The sequence below is a fragment of the Strix aluco genome, chromosome 16, assembly GCF_031877795.1.
Source record: "Strix aluco isolate bStrAlu1 chromosome 16, bStrAlu1.hap1, whole genome shotgun sequence".
NCBI lineage: Eukaryota > Metazoa > Chordata > Aves > Strigiformes > Strigidae > Strix > Strix aluco.
Window position 1 is genome coordinate 10122310 of NC_133946.1, and position 17943 is coordinate 10140252.

The window sequence follows — 17943 nt, forward strand, 5'->3', positions numbered from 1 at the left end:
CAGCCAGCTATCAGTCTGCCTTTGAGATGAGGAGCTGGAGAGCAGGAGCTGACTGACCTGTCAAGGAACTCAACTTGTGGCCAGGACTCTGAGGGCTCCTCAGCTCTCCACTGCCACCAGCCTGTCAGGCAGACTGCCAAGGAGCTGCGCAGGAAGGAAAGCAGGGAGGTTTCTAACAGAAAAAAACATCCCGCTGGAAAATTTCTGACCACTCTAATAATGGGCCTTCTTTCAGAGTCAGTTATGGTACTGGCAGAAGGTAGGGAGACCCACTGAATTTTCTGTTTAGTTACTGGCTTCCTACATAAATTTCTTTCTATACCAGACACACAGCATCAACTGAAGTAATCCTTAAAAAGGATGTGCATAAATCCCTTCAAACCTCTCCACAGCAAATGACATTGCTTTTCCCGAGAACGATGACAATTGTTAATTGGCGCTATTCAGAAGGTAACATTTTCTTTGGTAAGGTCTTTACTGCTTTAGGCAACCACATGTACTTTTGGCAGTGTCTCTAGACAAGCCTTCTTGGCAGCATACAGTATATGCCTCGCTCGGAAAGATTGCATGAAAAAACAGCTCACTTTCCAGTTCCAATTCCAAGGCTTCATGAACTTGGCAAGACTGACAACATAATCTGGCCTGACTGCAGGAATAACTGATGCCTGATAGGTAGCATCCCACAAAGCTGCCTGAGCTGCCCATGGACACGCAGTTACTCTACAAAAGGAGCCCTTCCTAGTCTAACTCCCTTGCTACTAACAGTTGACCAACCTACCGTTCATTGTTCAGGGTCATTCTTGGAGGGTCAAGGTTGGGGTTCTCCATGGACTCCATTTGAGGACAGCGTAAGAAGTAGTAGAGGGTATGGAGAGCATCAGGGGACCAGGAGATGGGTTGCTGCTGCCGGGTTTGCCTGATGGGGCTCATGCCTGGGCGGATGGTGTTCAAGCACTGCATGTGGTGCATTGCTCGGGATACCAAATCACCTGCACAAAGAGAAAGAATGCAAAAGCATCGCTTTACTATTCAGCCGCAGTCCTCTTAAGTACACTTTTGGAACTAAATAAAATCTCTCACAGCTAAGAGAAATGTCTTTTGTGTGCACATATTTCCTCCACAAAGGCATGAGCTGTCCTCAAGCTGCTACTCTTCAGGTTGTTGTATGAGAAATTTCACCATCTTTCAAATGACAAGTTATTAGTTAGAAAACAGAGGATGAAACTTCTCTCAGTCACCATACATTGAGAACAACTTTACAATGATTTTTCTATCCGCTTTTATTGCTGTTTTTCTCCTCTTTCCAACAACATATACCAGTTTCTTGCCTGCCTAAAAAAGCCCTGCTGGTATCTTTGTAAAATGTCCATTGCCCAGCCTGGGAGCATAGCGCTCTCAAGGCAAAGCCAGTAACACCAACACAAATACTTTACTCTCATCGCCAGCACCACCATCTTATGTTATGAGATTGTTCCCGTATCTTTCAACTGGGTTATGATGTTCTACACTCCCACCCAGGCACTTGTGACAAATTAATGATTTATGTTCAATATAGAAATCCCTTCTTTTAGGGGTCTGCTTCTCATTCTCACTCTAGCTGCAGGTTTCTCCAGAATAACAAGACCTGACTCTCTTACTAAAAAGCCAATATTTATCATGCTGACTGTCACAAGCTGTGCCAGAAATTTGCCCCTGAGCCTTGTTAGAAGCTCAATCCAGGAGCTTTCTGGGCTGCTGAGTCCTCTTGGTCTTTGAACTCGAGCCAGCCTGACTATGTCAGAGTACTGGTGGACTCGAGGAGGTCTGGAAGAAGGCAACCTGTATTACACACTTTCTCCTCAGAAAGGATTTTAAGACTGCAGATTTTTTTAAAAGTTCACAGAGCGATGACCCCCAGACAGTGGCTATGCAGTCACATAAAGCTGGTCTTTGTGTAATAAGCTTGCTTTGGGCACACCCTATTTACTCTCCTTTTATTGTGGTGCATCACAGACTCTCAAGAGCTTTGCAATAAAGGCTTCAGACACTACATCTTTGAGTAATATGACTACCATACCAGTGAGCTGAACGATTACTATAGATTACTATACATAGCTAGGATCTATTTTTTCCTTGGGAGAATCCTCTGTTGCTTTATGTTTTACAGTCCCTAAAACTCTCACAGGAAATGTTACTCTATTGTGTCCTACAGTTACAATACTGGGAAAGGATGGAACTGAAATAGTCGCCCCATCGCAAAGCTGGTTCCTGAGAAAGTGCCCTGAACTTAGCCATGCCACACATGAATTAGTCACGCCTCCCTCTGAAATTCTTAGGAAGTTCTTATTTGTTCATTTATATTTAACAGCAATACACAATTTGCCAAACAACCTCCGGCTGAACCCATGGGGTTCTAACGTTACACAGTTAGGGAGAAACCCCCACAAAGCTACTGTATGTCTAAACATGACAGTGTTATTAGTGGTGCAGATCAATGGAGTATTAAAAACCTCAGTTTGCAATGTAAAGCTGGGCCACTCGTTTGTTGCACAGTACATTCAGTTTAAGGACCCACTTCAGAATAGAAAAACCTTCTAACATCTCTGCCTTTCCACTTCAGTAGCTCCTGACTCTCCAGGATCTAAACATTTTATGAGAATATCATGAATCCTCTAGCGTTGGTACTAACACAGAAGTCTGCACAGTTATAGCAGAAACGCATCTGGAATTCAAATTTTCAGCTCAGAATAACGTTCCTTCTCCTTTGCACACTCACGCTCTTTATTTTTCTGGCAATGTGCAGCAACATTTTAAAAAAAAAAAAAAAAGTAGGCAACTCTATCAGGAGATCTATTCACTAGATGTAATGACCAAGTTGGCCAAAGCAGGGACGGAGGAAGAGAGAGAGGAAGCTGTATTCAATCTTCAGCCCGTGCTACAAACGTTCTCTTGTGTTCCAGGATAAATAGAGGTGTGTTAAAGGAATTTGAAAACCTCAAATTAAGGCAGGTTGCAAAATAAATGGTGAAACCCACAAACTCCTTGCTGGCCCTGACGTTCATTAGCATTCAGATGGTGGAGACTAAGAAAGTGATGCCAGCAGAAACGTTGCAAGGGAAAAGTAGACCAGGAAAACACAAATCATTTTTGTTTACTTTAAAGGGGCTTTGTGAGTAGTCTAGGAATGGAACATTTCATTTGGTTAGCATTAAAAAAGAAGGTTTTGAACAAGTTTTTGTTACCAAAGTGCTCTCAGATTTTTTTCCTCCACTTTTTGTTTTTTAAGTAATCAAAAAGCTTTTCCTTGAATATCCTGCACCCTTGACATTTCCACCGCACAAACACTAACAAAGAGAAGCCTCTTTGCCATCTGAGGGAGGTGTTACTGCTGTGTTCCACAAATGTACAAGAAAACCTCCAGAGGCATCTAGGCAAAAGCATCCATCTTCTGTTGGCACTAACACCACTAACTACCAAAAGGCTAGAGAAAAGCCACATCTTATACATCTCCAAGGTGAATTAAATATAGTCTAATGAAACAACCTGATTTTCATAAACAGCACCACGAGACAATTAAATCTTACACAACGTTAGCCAAATACTGCTCACACTGTCAACACAGCAACACTCCCACTGACCTCAATAGCGGAGGAACTGGGTCTCCAGCTTCACTTAAAACAAACCCATGTTCGATTACATCCAAAACTTACTCAGTTCAGAGATGCTTCCAACGCAAGTTGCCAACAGAGACTGCTCTAAAGTTCGGAGTTCCAGCTGGGCGTAAGCATCGGCCCGTCCATCGCTGCACACAGAGCCATCGTTGTATGGGCTGAAGTAGGCAGGCAGAGACAGCACACCTGGGGAGAGAGCAAGAGTCCTGTTACAAGTGAAGTTACAGGAGCGGAAAAGCAAGTCTTGCTACCGACAGGAGCGATAGGGAACTTGAACACGTTTGCACCTTTCTTGGGGGACTTGAGGTCTTTTGAACAGTTCAAATGAAAAATCAAACAGTGCTGTAAATACCATTGGAACGGCTGAAACAGTGAAACTAGGCTCTAGGGAGTAAGGCTGGATGTGTCTACAGCCTTTAAAAACTAGAAACAAATTGCAGTTGAGATAAAACTACATGAAAAGCTTTAGAGAAGTCTCTACTATTGTTTATACAACAACTCAGCTGTGCACTCACAGCTTGCTTTCGAACAGCTGTATGCAGATTGCTAGATATAAGGACCTGATTTTTAGAGGTGTGGAAGACAACCTCAAGTCCATCTAAGGTAAATGGTAGCTGCAACAATCTTTGCAACTCTGAAAACAAAACCATGGGCTATGCCAGTTCTTTGAACCTGCATGCAGTTTCAAATGTGCAGACTGTGGTTTCTACATGTGCAAACCTTTGGATATGCCAAACGACGCCCACGTGTTTTGAGGTTGACTATATTTTCATCTCTATAAATGACCCTTCTATGAGAGAGAGAGATTAGAAAGATAATTACATTGCACACACGCGTTTACCACACACATACTCCTTCCATTTTATCCTCCTGCACACATGAGAATTAATGCCGTAACTGAACAGAACGACACATTTGCAAGCACTTTTGTGTAGTTGTTATTGGGACCCCATTCCACTTTGTGCATATCCCTACAACTCATTTGCATTGTTGGCAAATTAGAGACCGTTTGGGTGAATTGACTGGGAATGGTAGCGAAGACTGAGGATGCTACAAAAAACCTGATATACAGTTTCGCATTAAGATGCAGGTGGTCTCTAAACGGGGCAGTCATCCACCTCCCCCCAGTCATCTTTTTCACCCATTATCTTTGGTCAAGCATGGCAGATCTGCAGCCACAATGCAAGTCAGTGCAGCAGAGATAAAAAAAAATGCCACCCCTGCTTTCCTCCCCAAAATTCATTAGTTTCTCTTCAATTTAGTGAGCTGAATTTTCTGGCCCTTTGGCCATGTGATTGCTCTGTGTGGCACAGAGGGAAGGGTGAGAATGGGATCCCTAGAGCTGCTGTGAGGTGGGGACTGTCGGTATGTGACTGAGGCTGGGGTGGGAGAGTGGACCTGCCTCCTTTGGTGGCACCCTGGGGTGGATCTGATGAAACACTGCACCCACAGTGCGGGTGGACTCTGAAAAACCTTCTGCAGTCCACTCGGCCAGTGTTCTTGTACCCTTGTTGCTATCATATTTTCAGTTGTGTTCAGTTGCTACCATATTTTTAATTATGGCTCTATCCCGCAATTCCAGTAGCATGCCCTGGCCCAAATTTTCTGTGATTTCAGACACTTACAGCCACAACTGCCTGTGCTCTTAGTCTGCCGCATCCTGTATTTTTGATTTTTCAACTTTGATCCATCCACATTCATATCGATACATTTCAGCTGAGACCCACATTTCCTTCCCACCCTCACCGTCTGACCCTCGTTCAGTCTTAGATGTGGAGATACTTTACTCCTATTGCAGTGACCTCCTGTCACATAGGTGCTGTGTATTCTTGTCAAACAAAACCCTGCCAGCTGAATGGCAGTGCATTGTGCAAGACCTTTGTTTCTTTGTCTTGATGTTTTCTTTTGAAATTTTATGCTGAATTGATCTCTCCTACCCTTTTCACATCCTCTTTGCATCCTGCTTGGTGGTAAAGCCAAGGGCTGCATCAAAAACTTCCTGGACATTTTGAGGATAAGGGAATGATTTATCCTGTTGTGCTTCTTCACTGTACATCACTGTTAGTTAATGCAGAAAACTCTGCCAATGCCCTCTGTAACCTGAATAATTAGGAAGTCGAGGCTTTAAGAGCTAATAGAAGTGATGCATGCAAACTAGAAGAGCTTGCTTTAAATACACTGTAGCCTCCTATACAGAGCCTGAGCCACTTCCTTTTCCATGTTAAAGCTATGAAAGGATGTTTTAGAGACATATGGATTGAATTTATGGCAGAGGGAGAATGAAAATAGACTGATTTGTCAAAAGTTTCAAATAGAGGCATATAATTCTACAGAGGCGAAAACAGAAACTGGCAGTTACATTACTAAGCCAGGCAGAAGAAAAAAAAAGTGCACATTTTCTCTGCCAGGCAGTTTTGGTTGGTTCTGTTTTCTAACAAGAAATTAAAAATAAAGATTTGTAGAATGATTTAAGTTGGCTCACAAATGAAACAACGTTTTCTCAGTTTTTCAGTTAACAGTTTGCCAGGTGCTGTGGGTAAGAGGAAACAGGGATGATTTATTTACTTTTGGAAAAATTACTCATACAAGATACTTGCAGACAAGATTTATGTTCTCATCTGCCTTGGTACAGCTGAGGAATATCCTCTATGTACAAGAGAGAAATAAGGAAGTTACCGAGACTCTGGCCACGTGCCAAAGCCTGATGATGCCACTGGGGATTTTCCCTGGGATCGCAGTGGGGTATGAATCAGGCCCTCATTACATAAGATTTCACAAAGGCTCCCCACGTCAGGCAGGTCTCAATAGGTACGAGCAGGCCTGGGAATGAGAAACACACCTCTCGACAGCGCTTCCAAGACAGACGGAGAGCAGTCACTGAATGGGCAGCAAAGTAGAAACGTACCCCACAGTTCTTGCAGCACACCAATCAAGATTTCCTCTCCAGTAAGCTTCCAGTAACTATGCAGAGTTGGAAAAGCATCATCTTTGCTCTTCAGATCAGAAATTTAGGCACAAGGTCATCTGCAGTCAAGCTTTGCCCACTGGTAGTATAATTAGGAACAAGACTTAATCTTTAATACAAATTTAAAAAAACCACTGTTTGATAACAGAGACAACTGCACTGTGATGACTACTTGTACCCCAAATGGTGGTACCTGCTCTCCTCCCACCCAAAACAAGAAATTCGCAGTCAAAATGTGTTATAATGGTATAAACCGAAGGGGCAATTTCTGTTTCTATCTGGCATTCATATTTCTGTATTTTTCTAATTGTGGCAACACTGGCTTTAATCATGGCTAGCTAAATAAGCAAAACTGTAATTGAAGTAAATCAATTCATGTCAAAACATTCTCTGAAATCACATTAAAACTGCCCATTTATTTCCTGATGTTCAAGAGTGCATTTTCGCCACAAAACAACAATGTGAAACAGCACATAATTACTGTGCAGGAATAAACCATTCAGGCATGCACACCACTGTTCCTACAATATTTTCTCTAATGTGGGCTATGCTGTGTTTCCTACACATCCCTGGCTGTATCCTGGCATTCTGGTCACAATTCTTTTTTTTAATTAACCAAGATTTTAAGTATGGGATCCAAGCCCAGGTGAAGTTAGTGAGAGTCTATTAATTTGAGTGTGGCTTAGATCAAACCTCAAGAGCACAAGGAGCTAAGAAGTCACCTCTCTAGAATAGTATGAGGCAACACCCTGTAGCAGCCCAATCGAAAGCATGTTTGTAGCACTGTGATTAAGGCACGGCTGGCTAACAATTTGTTTCTGATATTTCCACAGCCTTTGAAATAGCAGCTAGAACTAAAGGCATATTTATTCTACCTCTGTTAAATACAAAACCTGTTCATGGGCATTTGCTGCCAACAATCTTAAAAGGCAGTCATGACTGGTGAAGTCCCAGTTAAGCAGTTCCTTAAACTCAAATTATTCTACTTGCCTAAAGATTTTGAAGTTGTTGTCTGTAATTGGATGCTTTTTAATAGCAACTGAAAATGCTTCCACGGTCTGAGCTAGGTCCAGGGAAAAGTCTGTTCACACTCTTGGACATCTTTTTGCTTTAAGAGGTGCAGCAGTTCTGCTGAGAGCTTTGGCTATAATGCGATTGCTCCTATGAGCAGGGCTGTCCAAAACTCTTGTGTGGTTTCCCTGAGCTGGGCAATCAGTCCAGCCTCAAGCAAGGCAGCTTCTGTAAGGAACCCTGGGCCCATCTCTGAATGTCCTGTGATAATTCAGAGGCTAGCATCAAGTTCTGCTCTTTTGGTATCAAGATAGAAGCAAATGCAGACTTTAACCTGAATTTTATTTTAAGATTTGAATGTCTAAAAAACCTTATTTCAAATAATTTTTGAAGTACCCATGTTATCTTCACACTTCATGCTGTTTGGATGTTACATTAATGAAAAAGGACTAGCCATAATTTGTACCTTGCTGTAATGATTTTCTCTGCGCTTTCCTTAACTTTGATCTAAACCCTTTATGTTGGGAGACAACTTCCTAGTGATTAACTCATCGCCCATTTGATGACTTTGAAACACTTACATGATGTCTGGAGGTTAAGATGGGACCACTCACAAATGGCAAAGGGCCTAGGAGACTGGTCTGGAAAGGACTTGAATTCTGCTGTCTGGGATTCCTCACAGAAATTGCCCAGGGTACTAACTCCTGTATTTCAGAAATGCACTGCCTGCATTCATGACAGGTTAGGCAAAGAATCAGCAATATAATTAGGACAGGGGTATAGACTGTAAACTACTCGCACAGAAGAAGTGCTTTTTCTTGGATAAACCTAGTAAAGTCTGTGAGATGCTACAATGTATATTGATTTCTCCCTTTGGCCAGAATAAAAACAGGTTCTCTGGGAAAAGATTCTCTCTGTGTAATGTGTTTGCATTGCACCTAGAACAGTGGCGATCGTTACTGATCACTACCATAATACAAATTAGCACAACAGGAAACAAGTATCTGTGTGGCAAAATCAACCAGAAATGAAAGCCCTCAGAAAATTCAGGGTTGTCTTCATATGTTATAAATTGTTTCTAAAAGCCCCTAATACAGCAAAAAGTCACATATGTGAAATCAGAACTGCTGTGAATACGCTAGAAAAATGTATTAGGAAACCAAGTGAGAAAAAATGGTCTTGGTCTCCAGCATCAGTGTTCTTCTGCAATGTTTGGCTTGTGATAAATTCCATAAGAAACATTCTGCGAAGCAAGAATGATAGCTGATCCCAGTGAAACGAGCTGTAATTTGGAAGGCCAAAATTTTGAAGGCAGATGGTGATGACCAGACTACACTGAAGTGAACAGCCAAATCCCTCTGACTTCAGTGGACCCAGTAAAAACCTCATCCAATTGCAACTGCAGTTTCCACATTGGAATTTGGCCATGACATCAGGATGGCTGTCACCTTGCACAAAGTCCTGTAATCCTTCATGGCAAGGAGCATTCAAGGCTCTCCTTGTTTTTTGTTTCCCATTTTACCAAGCAACACAATGCCATGCAGTTCCCTCTTGCCAATCAATTCAGAGTACAGAGCACCACCTAGAATTCATGCCAATTGCTGGAGCTCTGTTTTCTTCATGCTGACCCACCACTGCTAGGAAAGCTCAACCCTCATTTATTTTATGAAATGAGACAGGATCATTCTGACAGAATACAACCAAATGCTCCCCACCTCTCTGAAAAACAGGCAACCAAAGTGTTCCTGATAGAACTCACTCAAATCTAAACGCATCAGGCTCTATAATTAACTACAGTCATGCTATAGATTGTGAGAAAGACTTGTGATCAGGAAACAATGCATATAATTGCTAACATACAGGAAAATAATGTGGCTTCTGCTATAAAGCAGGCAGGCATCCCTTTCAGTTTGTCTCTGTCAGCAGTAAGAAAAACCAAACACAGTTGCTTGTATCTGCATCCACATTAAACAGCAATTCTGTAATTGAAAACAGGAGGAAAAGCAGAAGAGGGAGCAGCTTCAAGCAGAGAGAGAAGATCTTGAAATCTTCTGCAAGTGCTCAACTGAATATCTCCACTGAAGAGCTCCTGTCCTAATCGGACACTTCTGGACAGGCCTGCCTTATTCACGGAGCCCTTACATGGGCTCCCCAGTCTTGGTCTAACTGCTCATTGAGACAATGTCCCCTTCAAATTAACAAAATGCACTTTGCTTGGACTTCAGGAATATTATCAGAGATGCATTGTCTTAAAGCATGCAGTCTGGTCCTCCATGTAGCTCAATGTCAACAGGCATTGCTTGACTGGAAGTATCAAAATACCCCAAAACAGAGTTTTAAAGCACTCTCAAAACCCAGTTCCCCTTTTCTGGGGTCCAGGTCACTGCAGCACCTTGTGTTCCAAAAGCAGGTGAAAGCAGCAGAGCCCACAGCTTCTGCAGTGGGATGTGAGCTGCAGCACTATCCTGCTGCATGTGCTGCCACAGAAAGAGCAGCAGCCTACTGACAGTCCCTACAAATACTTAAATGCTTCCTTACTCCTAGGTAACTAACTGTGCCCTGTCTTCTTGCCATGCTTGGAAACATTTGACATACTTTGCCTCACTTTTTCTATGAAAATGGTGGAATTGTGCTGGAACTTGGAGGGTAGAAGATAGGAAGTATCTATAAGAACATATAAGAATATCTGAATCCAGCTGTGATATATAGGATTGCAAATGACTATAAATGTAGGAGAAAGGCCTTGGTTTTGTACCGAGTCAGTATTTACTGAGTCATTAATCCCACTTTCATATCCCTGTGGTCTTCTGGACTACCACTAATCTGGCTTGGCCCCAAGTACTTAATTGAACATAAACTCAAGGGAACGTATCCTTGGCTTATATTTCAATGACTGCCAAAAAACACAGCAAATTTTATCTTTAGCAGCAGCAGCATACTTTGCAAGATAAAAGGTATCAGTGCTTTTATGAGATGGTGATTGTCCTTATTTCCATTTCCTAGATAGAGAAACAGAGACAAAAGAAAAGCAACTACCACGCTCCTGCATCAGAATCAGCTCTTTGCAAAGTCCAAATCTCCCAGTTCAGAATCCCTGTGCCATTCGACCTTGCCTGTCTGAAACTGGCCAACACAGAGCCATTGCTCTCACAACCTGGACCCAGAGATTTGAAATAAATGGCATGACTGAAAGGCTTTGGTCTGTAGAACTGTGCTACCTATTTTATACGTCATAACAAAAGACCTTTGAGAATATGATCTGTAAACATAAATTCCAAATGCTTCCTAGTACTGTGATTACACCGACTTTTGTAAGGGCAGCGTGTATGCCAGCATGTCAACAAGTACATCCCTAAAACCAGGCTGATCCATCACAATTTTGCCAGGCATTGGATCTTCTACACAGGGTCTGAAGACAGGCGAAGACCCACACTAGACTAATGTTAGGTTGAGAGATAAATCCACCTATGTTTCTAGGACACTCTCATTTTCAGGATCCAGTCAGGCACATTAAAGAGAAAAGCCCATATTGGGCTATAAATATCAGCAAAAAACCAGAAAGTTTTATAAGGCATGGTATAAATAGATTATGGATGCTGTGAAAGAAATACAAAACCAGAATCCTGTGCCAAAAAAAGTTACTGTGATCCAACATGCAGAAGACAACATTAACTAGTTGTGTAAACCCTGACAAGTTTACTCAATCTCAGTGTCCCAGTTCACTTATCTGGAAAATGGGGATATTGCTTCACTCCTGTTAAGGGTGGTGTGACAGAAGCAGTGTTCTTGCTTCATTTCTCATTCTCATCTTAATCCTTCATGCTACTCAACATTTCAGCAGTGTCCCCATTTCCTGTGTGTATCAATAGTAAATTTTTTTGTCCCTAGGCAACAGTCCATCTTTCATTTACAGACCTTTTTACCTTCAACAATCCCAAAGCTCTCTGAGACACAGCTACTTTCTGAGATGAAAGGACACAATATTGTGACAATGTATAACTCTACCTCAGTGGAGCTTATGATGCAAGAAGAGAAGCTTTACTCAACTGAGACAGTTAAGAAAGGCAAAATGGATTTTAGCCTAATAGAGATTCTGATGTGGATACAATGTTGGGACAGTTATTCTGACAAACATAGCAAAAATTATAAAGAAGAAACAATATATATGCACACACGTGAGAAACAATATATGAAAGCTAAAAAAACCCCAAACCTTATTTTTTTAAAAGAGAGAGAAAGAGAGATACGACAAGTAAACAATGGCAACTCCAGAAACATTGAGTCCTTTAGTAGCATTACTGTGGGGATTAGAAAGCTTAGGGAGAAGAGGTTTATGTCACTGTCTCCATTCCCTTGGAATTCTTTAGAAGTTTCAAATTTAGGTGCTTTTACAGTAAAAACAGCTTCATCTGGAGTAACCAGTGGGACTGCAGCAACTGCAGGCACCAGCTAGAGCCCTCATACCCTCTACAATACCCTCTTCTAATCCATTCCTTATTGTTCACTGTCCTTCCTGAAATATGGTCTTTGAATCCTGCCCAGTTCTCCAGATGTGGTCTGACTAAGCTCTTTGTACATGCCATAATGACCTCTCTTTACTTGTGTTCAATTCTTCTATTTATACATCCCATGATCTGTATGCTTGCCAAACACAAAAAAAGGGTAGTAAATTTATATCCTCTGTCACTCCCAGTTCCTTTTCTTAGGGAACATCTAGATGGAGAATCTGACCAGGACAGTGCTCCAGAATAATCCCATGCAAGCCCTTCTCAGCTATTCCAGAGGAATCTTTGGAAAGAGTTTACTCTACATGACCCTTACCCATCAACTTCTTTATACAGGTGAGCCCTTGGGCTGATAAAATCTATTCTGGTTAGACTCGCCTGGCTGTTGAAGACATGCCATTAAAATGAAATTTTAGAAACTGTGGTCACTTAATAATAAACATCAAGACTGCAATTACATCAGTTAATGACTTAAAATATGAGTATCATTAGAGCTATTTATTCTACATTTCTTTTTAAAAAGCCATGAGGAAATAGGAACTCAACGGTAACCAAACTACTGCTCTTAAAGGGCTGGTCTGGTTTAGATGACTCAAGGATTGTCTCCATTAGCTGTTAGCAACACCAGCCCTCTGATACAGAGCTGCGCAGTTTTGATTTTGTTAGGGTGAAATATGCATCTGTCACTCAATACAAGATTGAAATTTTATCTAAGTGAAACACAGCAGAGTCCTGAGACCATGAAGTCTGACCTCAAGAGGGCAAGGTTTGGAGTCTCGCTAGGATGATCACATGCATACCACACCTGCAGACAAAAATGATTCAGGTTTTGAGTCACCAGCCAGACAACACAAAACTTCAGGTGGGTGTATCCTGGGTAGTTCACAAAAAAAGGACAGTATTATTGTAGATTTGATACCTAGAGTTTAATCTCCAATATTGTTGTCAGGGTAACTGCAGTAAATTGCTCACACCAGCATTTACGTGCATGAGTAGTTCGTGAATCACAAGTTTTGTCATTTTTACCCCAAAACTGCATAGAGCCCAATATTAGCTTTGGTGAGCACAGGTTTTTGGGACAAGTATAAACACAAACCTTCACCATACAGATAACAACATTTGTATTTGACACATACCATTAGATAAGTTTTACTGTCTAGGAGTATTTTGATAGCACCAAAGACCAGCAACAATTTTATCTCAGAACAGAAGCAATTCCTCTTCTAATTGTTATTTCCTCAAACAAACGCTTGGAAGCATTTGGCAGTTTTTCCCTCACAATACAGTGAATCAATCTCTTACTAATGGTAGTATTTTGCAACTTTCTGCTTCCTCACATCAAAGCATCCTGGAGATCTTGTCAACAATGACCAATTGTTTAGAGACTCAGAAGTGGAGTTGAGGAATTCCACTTATTCACCAGCTGCTGAATTTTGCCCTCAATCTTTACACCACCTTTGCCTGTTTCTCACACCATGTGTGGTACTAAAGTACCATCTCATACTATCTACATTCATGCTTGGCTTCCTTCCATGACATATGCCACTCGCTCTGGCTTCTAGCACCTATTTTACTCTCTACTTCTGCATCTGCATTCTTCTTTCTTGTCCTCCCCTCACCTACTCACCATCATGCTTGTACTTTTTCCAGGATTCAGCCTTTCAAGCTCAATGCCAGTTACAAACAAGAGTAGATACAATATCTATTTTTGAATGTAGCCTTTGGGGGTAGCAAGGCTACAAGAATTTGGCAATATTTGTAAAGCTAGCAGAAAAAAAACCCCAACAACTCCACTACAAGGCTCTGGCCTGTCTCTCACATTGCATAAGTGCCAAACGCATTTCAAAGTCTAAGTCTCTTGGTTGTGGCCATTTATAAAAAGCATAACTTGTACACTTCCATTAAAGCCCTAAATATAACTGCCCTAAGCAAGTATTCACTTTTCAAACAGTACCTCTTTGAATTTTGTTTTCAAAAGAATGCTGTTACCACTATATTATTTATAGACATTTACGTTAAGATCTAAATACTTGGTCAGGAAACCACTCAGATTAATGGATCCCCATCATTGTTTTATAACTCTAAATAGCTCAGAAGAAAAACAGGTTGCCTATATTTTTATTCTAGAACAGCATCTTTTTTGCATAAGCATAAAAAGCAGCAACATTTACAGTGCTCAGGCTGGATGGGCATGGCTCTTTGAAGAATCTGGAAACACTACCACATGTTTCAGTTTTTTAACATAGCATCTGTGTAGAGGATGAAAATTAAAACCTCAACCTTGTATTTTTTCTTTTAAACAGGGAAAATACATTTTTATTACACCCATGCACCATATCTGTAATGGATTCAACCATTCAACCCAATTGATTTTGCCAGTATGCTATCTTCTTAAAGCTCTCTTGCACGTGAGCTTCCAGTTACACCAGTTCTTAGCAGGCAATTATTTTCTTGGCACTTGGAACATAATTATTTGTAGACGTCACCTCCCTCAGGTGAGGTGGTGAAAAAAAAGAAAAAATTGCCTTATGGCAGAAATAAAAAGGGAAGTATTTTTAGAGCAAGACAGGTTCTTGTTGCTTTACAATACCGTGCACACACAGGGATGCTGACAGCGTCCCCAGGAGGAACATTAGTGTGTTGCTCGGACAGGGAGTTCACGCATGCCAGAACAGCCTTGGCAAGAGCACAGCCAGTGCTCCAAACACAGAAGTGGACGTTCACACAGAGAATAAGCAAAAATAATATCATGATTTTGTGCCCACAATTTCTACCAGAGAGAGAACCAAAATAATTTTAAGTGTTATGGAACCCTTGTTGCTAACTGCAAAATAAAGTGGCATTTCTTGCACTTTTGCAGAAGAGCCGGTCAGCCCCATCCCCGTCAGTGCTGGCCAATTCTGCAGAACTTGAGGTGTAGGAAACAAACTCTGGAGTGCCTACCGCTTATCTGCGACTGTGCGGCCTGTTCTTCCAAATACCTCTCAAAATCAGGAAGTCAGTTATCTTTCAAGTAATCTGGAATTATACAGTGCTAAAATAACTTGCCTACAGACATAGTCAGGGGCTATTGAAACAGCAGGACCATGGCAACGTACTTACTAAAAAAGATGACCTGAGGAAGGACACAAGCTGACTGCAAACAAAAAAAGCAGGCAGTTATTATCATTTTGCATTCCTCTCCACCTTTTCAGTCAGCACCCATTTCCAACAAAGAACAAGCCTGCTTCTGAACGTAAAGATGTTCCTATGGCAGAATCTCACACACTGGTGGTGAAGATTAAGATTACAGGGAACCTTCCTCCAATTGTTAGGAAAATAATGGAAAACTGTCTCTCAGAGGAAAATCCTTTCATCGACAAAAATAACACAGCTAGAAAAACTTTTTTTAAAAATAAGTTATCATAGCATTACCTCTGTCTATAAACCTTCTGTAGTCATTAGGCTATAAGATAAAATTAATATTTTTTATGTTGTTGGTTCCCTGCTAAACTCAGACTGTGTTGCTCTATGTTGCGATTTTCTCTCTGAAGGCAACGTGCAGCATCTCTACTGCTGTGTAGCAGAGATGCACAGCATGGAAGTACTTGAAAAGCAAAGGTCCATACCACATAAATAATCCCATACCACATAAGTAATCACTTTTTGGATCCAGCTGTTTGTATGCAACCACTATATCCTAGTAACATTAATAGCTTTGACTATTGCCAAGAAAAAATGTCTTGGAAGGCTTTTTAAATTTGTCATGGAGGAAAGCAAAAGCTAGAACCACGGCAGATGCAGATTTGGGGAGGCTCAACTATCTAAGAATACTTTTTTCCTCAAATGGCACTCCATTCTTTCACCAAATTACTGAAGCAACAGTTCGAATAAGAGACTGTTCTGTTAGAACAAGACATGCTGGTAAAGGCTAAAACTAGAGTGCACTGCAGCTCCATTTAGGGTATTTCAAAATGCAGGCAGGAATAAAGATTGGAATAGGAGCTAGGAAGCATTGCTTGGATCTGAAACAGATGCTCCACAACGTAGACTTACCTGGAGTTGAAATTTTACTTCAAACCCGTCTTTTTCTCAAAAAGAAATACAATGAACAGGGAAGGGAAAGGAGCACACAGGAGACTCAGAGAGTCTGGAAATAGATACATAGAAGAAGGATGGTAGGAAAGGAACCAGAAAAAAAACCCCAAACATCCCCTGATGAAGGAATTAGTGAAAGAATGGGAAAGTGCTGGAAAACAGTCCAGTAACAGCCACTTTCTTATCTTGGAAATATTTTATTTTTCCTAATTTTTTCAGGGTCTTGAAGAATTCATACCACTCTATATCCTTTAACCCCTGGTATCATTTATGTCCCTTCCCCTCACCTCATTCCCTAAAGAGTGGCACAATAAACAAAGGGTGATCCAGCAGAGCTGGACATGCCTCTTCATACCAATGGAACCTGATATCCATTGTAGCTATCTGGGCAAAGTCATTCAGTTTCCACATGTACCTTCACGGGCTAATTTCAAGATCATCATAATAAGATACAAAGATAAAGGAATCAAATTTTTAATACTGTGCTTTAAAACCTTAAGATACTTGATTTTGTTTCGGTTTTGCTGTTTTACGGTTCTTCAGGGCAGAATAATCAGACAAACACGAACATAAAAATGCTCCAGTCTCCTAACTACCTATTTTCTTCGAGATCCTCTTCACCTTCCTGCCCTATTCTTACTAATAAATCACTGATTTACTGTTACAGCCCTGCAGGCCCAACCACTGCTTCTTCATCTCAGTAGGAGCCAAATGATGATTGAGATGCCAATATATTAGGCTGGCCTGATTCAAAGAAAGATAAGGAACAAAGCATTTGTGCAGAGCAAAGATAAATGAATATAAATCAAGTTCTGAGCTATTTTCTGTGATGGATTAGCACCTTTCTTTGACCTAATAATGCCAAGGGGTCTCCATGCTGACAGCAACTAATGTGGAAATCTCTGCTGTGTAAAGCCAGTAGGAATCCTGATCTCCAGCTGCACTATTACTCTATTTCTATTTTGCTGGGTGTGTCTCTCACGTGTACGCAATCCTCTCCTTCATCTCACCTTGAGAAATGTCACTACAGTGTCCATCAAACTATCTCTAGAGTATAGGAGAGAGATTTCTTCCATTCTAAGTTTCTCCCTGTAATCCCATTTTTACCAGTAAACCAGCAGGTCATAGATAGTACTTACCTAGTGAAAGACTGGATGGAAGAGCTTTCTACCTGGCAGTGTTAAGAGTATAAAAATATACAAAGCCAGCGGCAAAAAGCAGATTTTTGGATCAAATCTGTCAACCGCAGTTTTACCAAAAACAGAAGACAGCAAAAAAATTGGTACGCGCAGAGAAAACTTTAGTGGGAGTCAAGCCCAAACCTCTCAGTTTTGGCCATATGCAGTAGCTAGAGCTGTATCATATAGTGTTTAAAAACCCATCATGTTGCTGACAGGTGGAAAAAGCTGCAGCTTTTGAGAGCAGGAAATACCTCAAAGACCTGCAGCAATTCTAGCCTCTACTATTTTCATTTCCCACATGCAAGAGAGTTGTCTATTGTCCAAAATGTTTCCCCTGTGTTTGTGTTTGCAACATGAGCCCCTGTGTTATGTCTTAGATGAGGTGCCTGGACACTCGAGTCAGTAAAAACAAGTGTTTTATCCCTTGGCTGTTCGCACAGCTAGCTCTGGACCTGCAGTGCAAACAGCATGGGATACTCCAATCACAGCCCTCACATCAACCTACCCCACCTGTGACTGGCACTTGTCTAACCTGTTATCTTTGTCTGGAGACT

At 41.3% G+C, this 17943-nt stretch overlaps 1 protein-coding gene across 6 annotated transcripts in view; it reads right to left on the reverse strand.

The window, feature by feature from the left end:
- ABTB2 (ankyrin repeat and BTB domain containing 2) overlaps positions 1 to 17943 on the reverse strand; it is a 158794-nt gene that overhangs the window by 48805 nt on the left and 92046 nt on the right. For all 6 annotated transcript variants that reach the window (XM_074841600.1, XM_074841598.1, XM_074841603.1 and 3 more), the window contains 2 exons: positions 3690 to 3836; positions 779 to 989 (listed from right to left, as the gene is read on the reverse strand). In XM_074841600.1, the coding sequence (XP_074697701.1) occupies positions 779 to 989; positions 3690 to 3836 (358 nt within the window). The remainder of the gene's footprint in view (positions 1 to 778; positions 990 to 3689; positions 3837 to 17943) is intronic.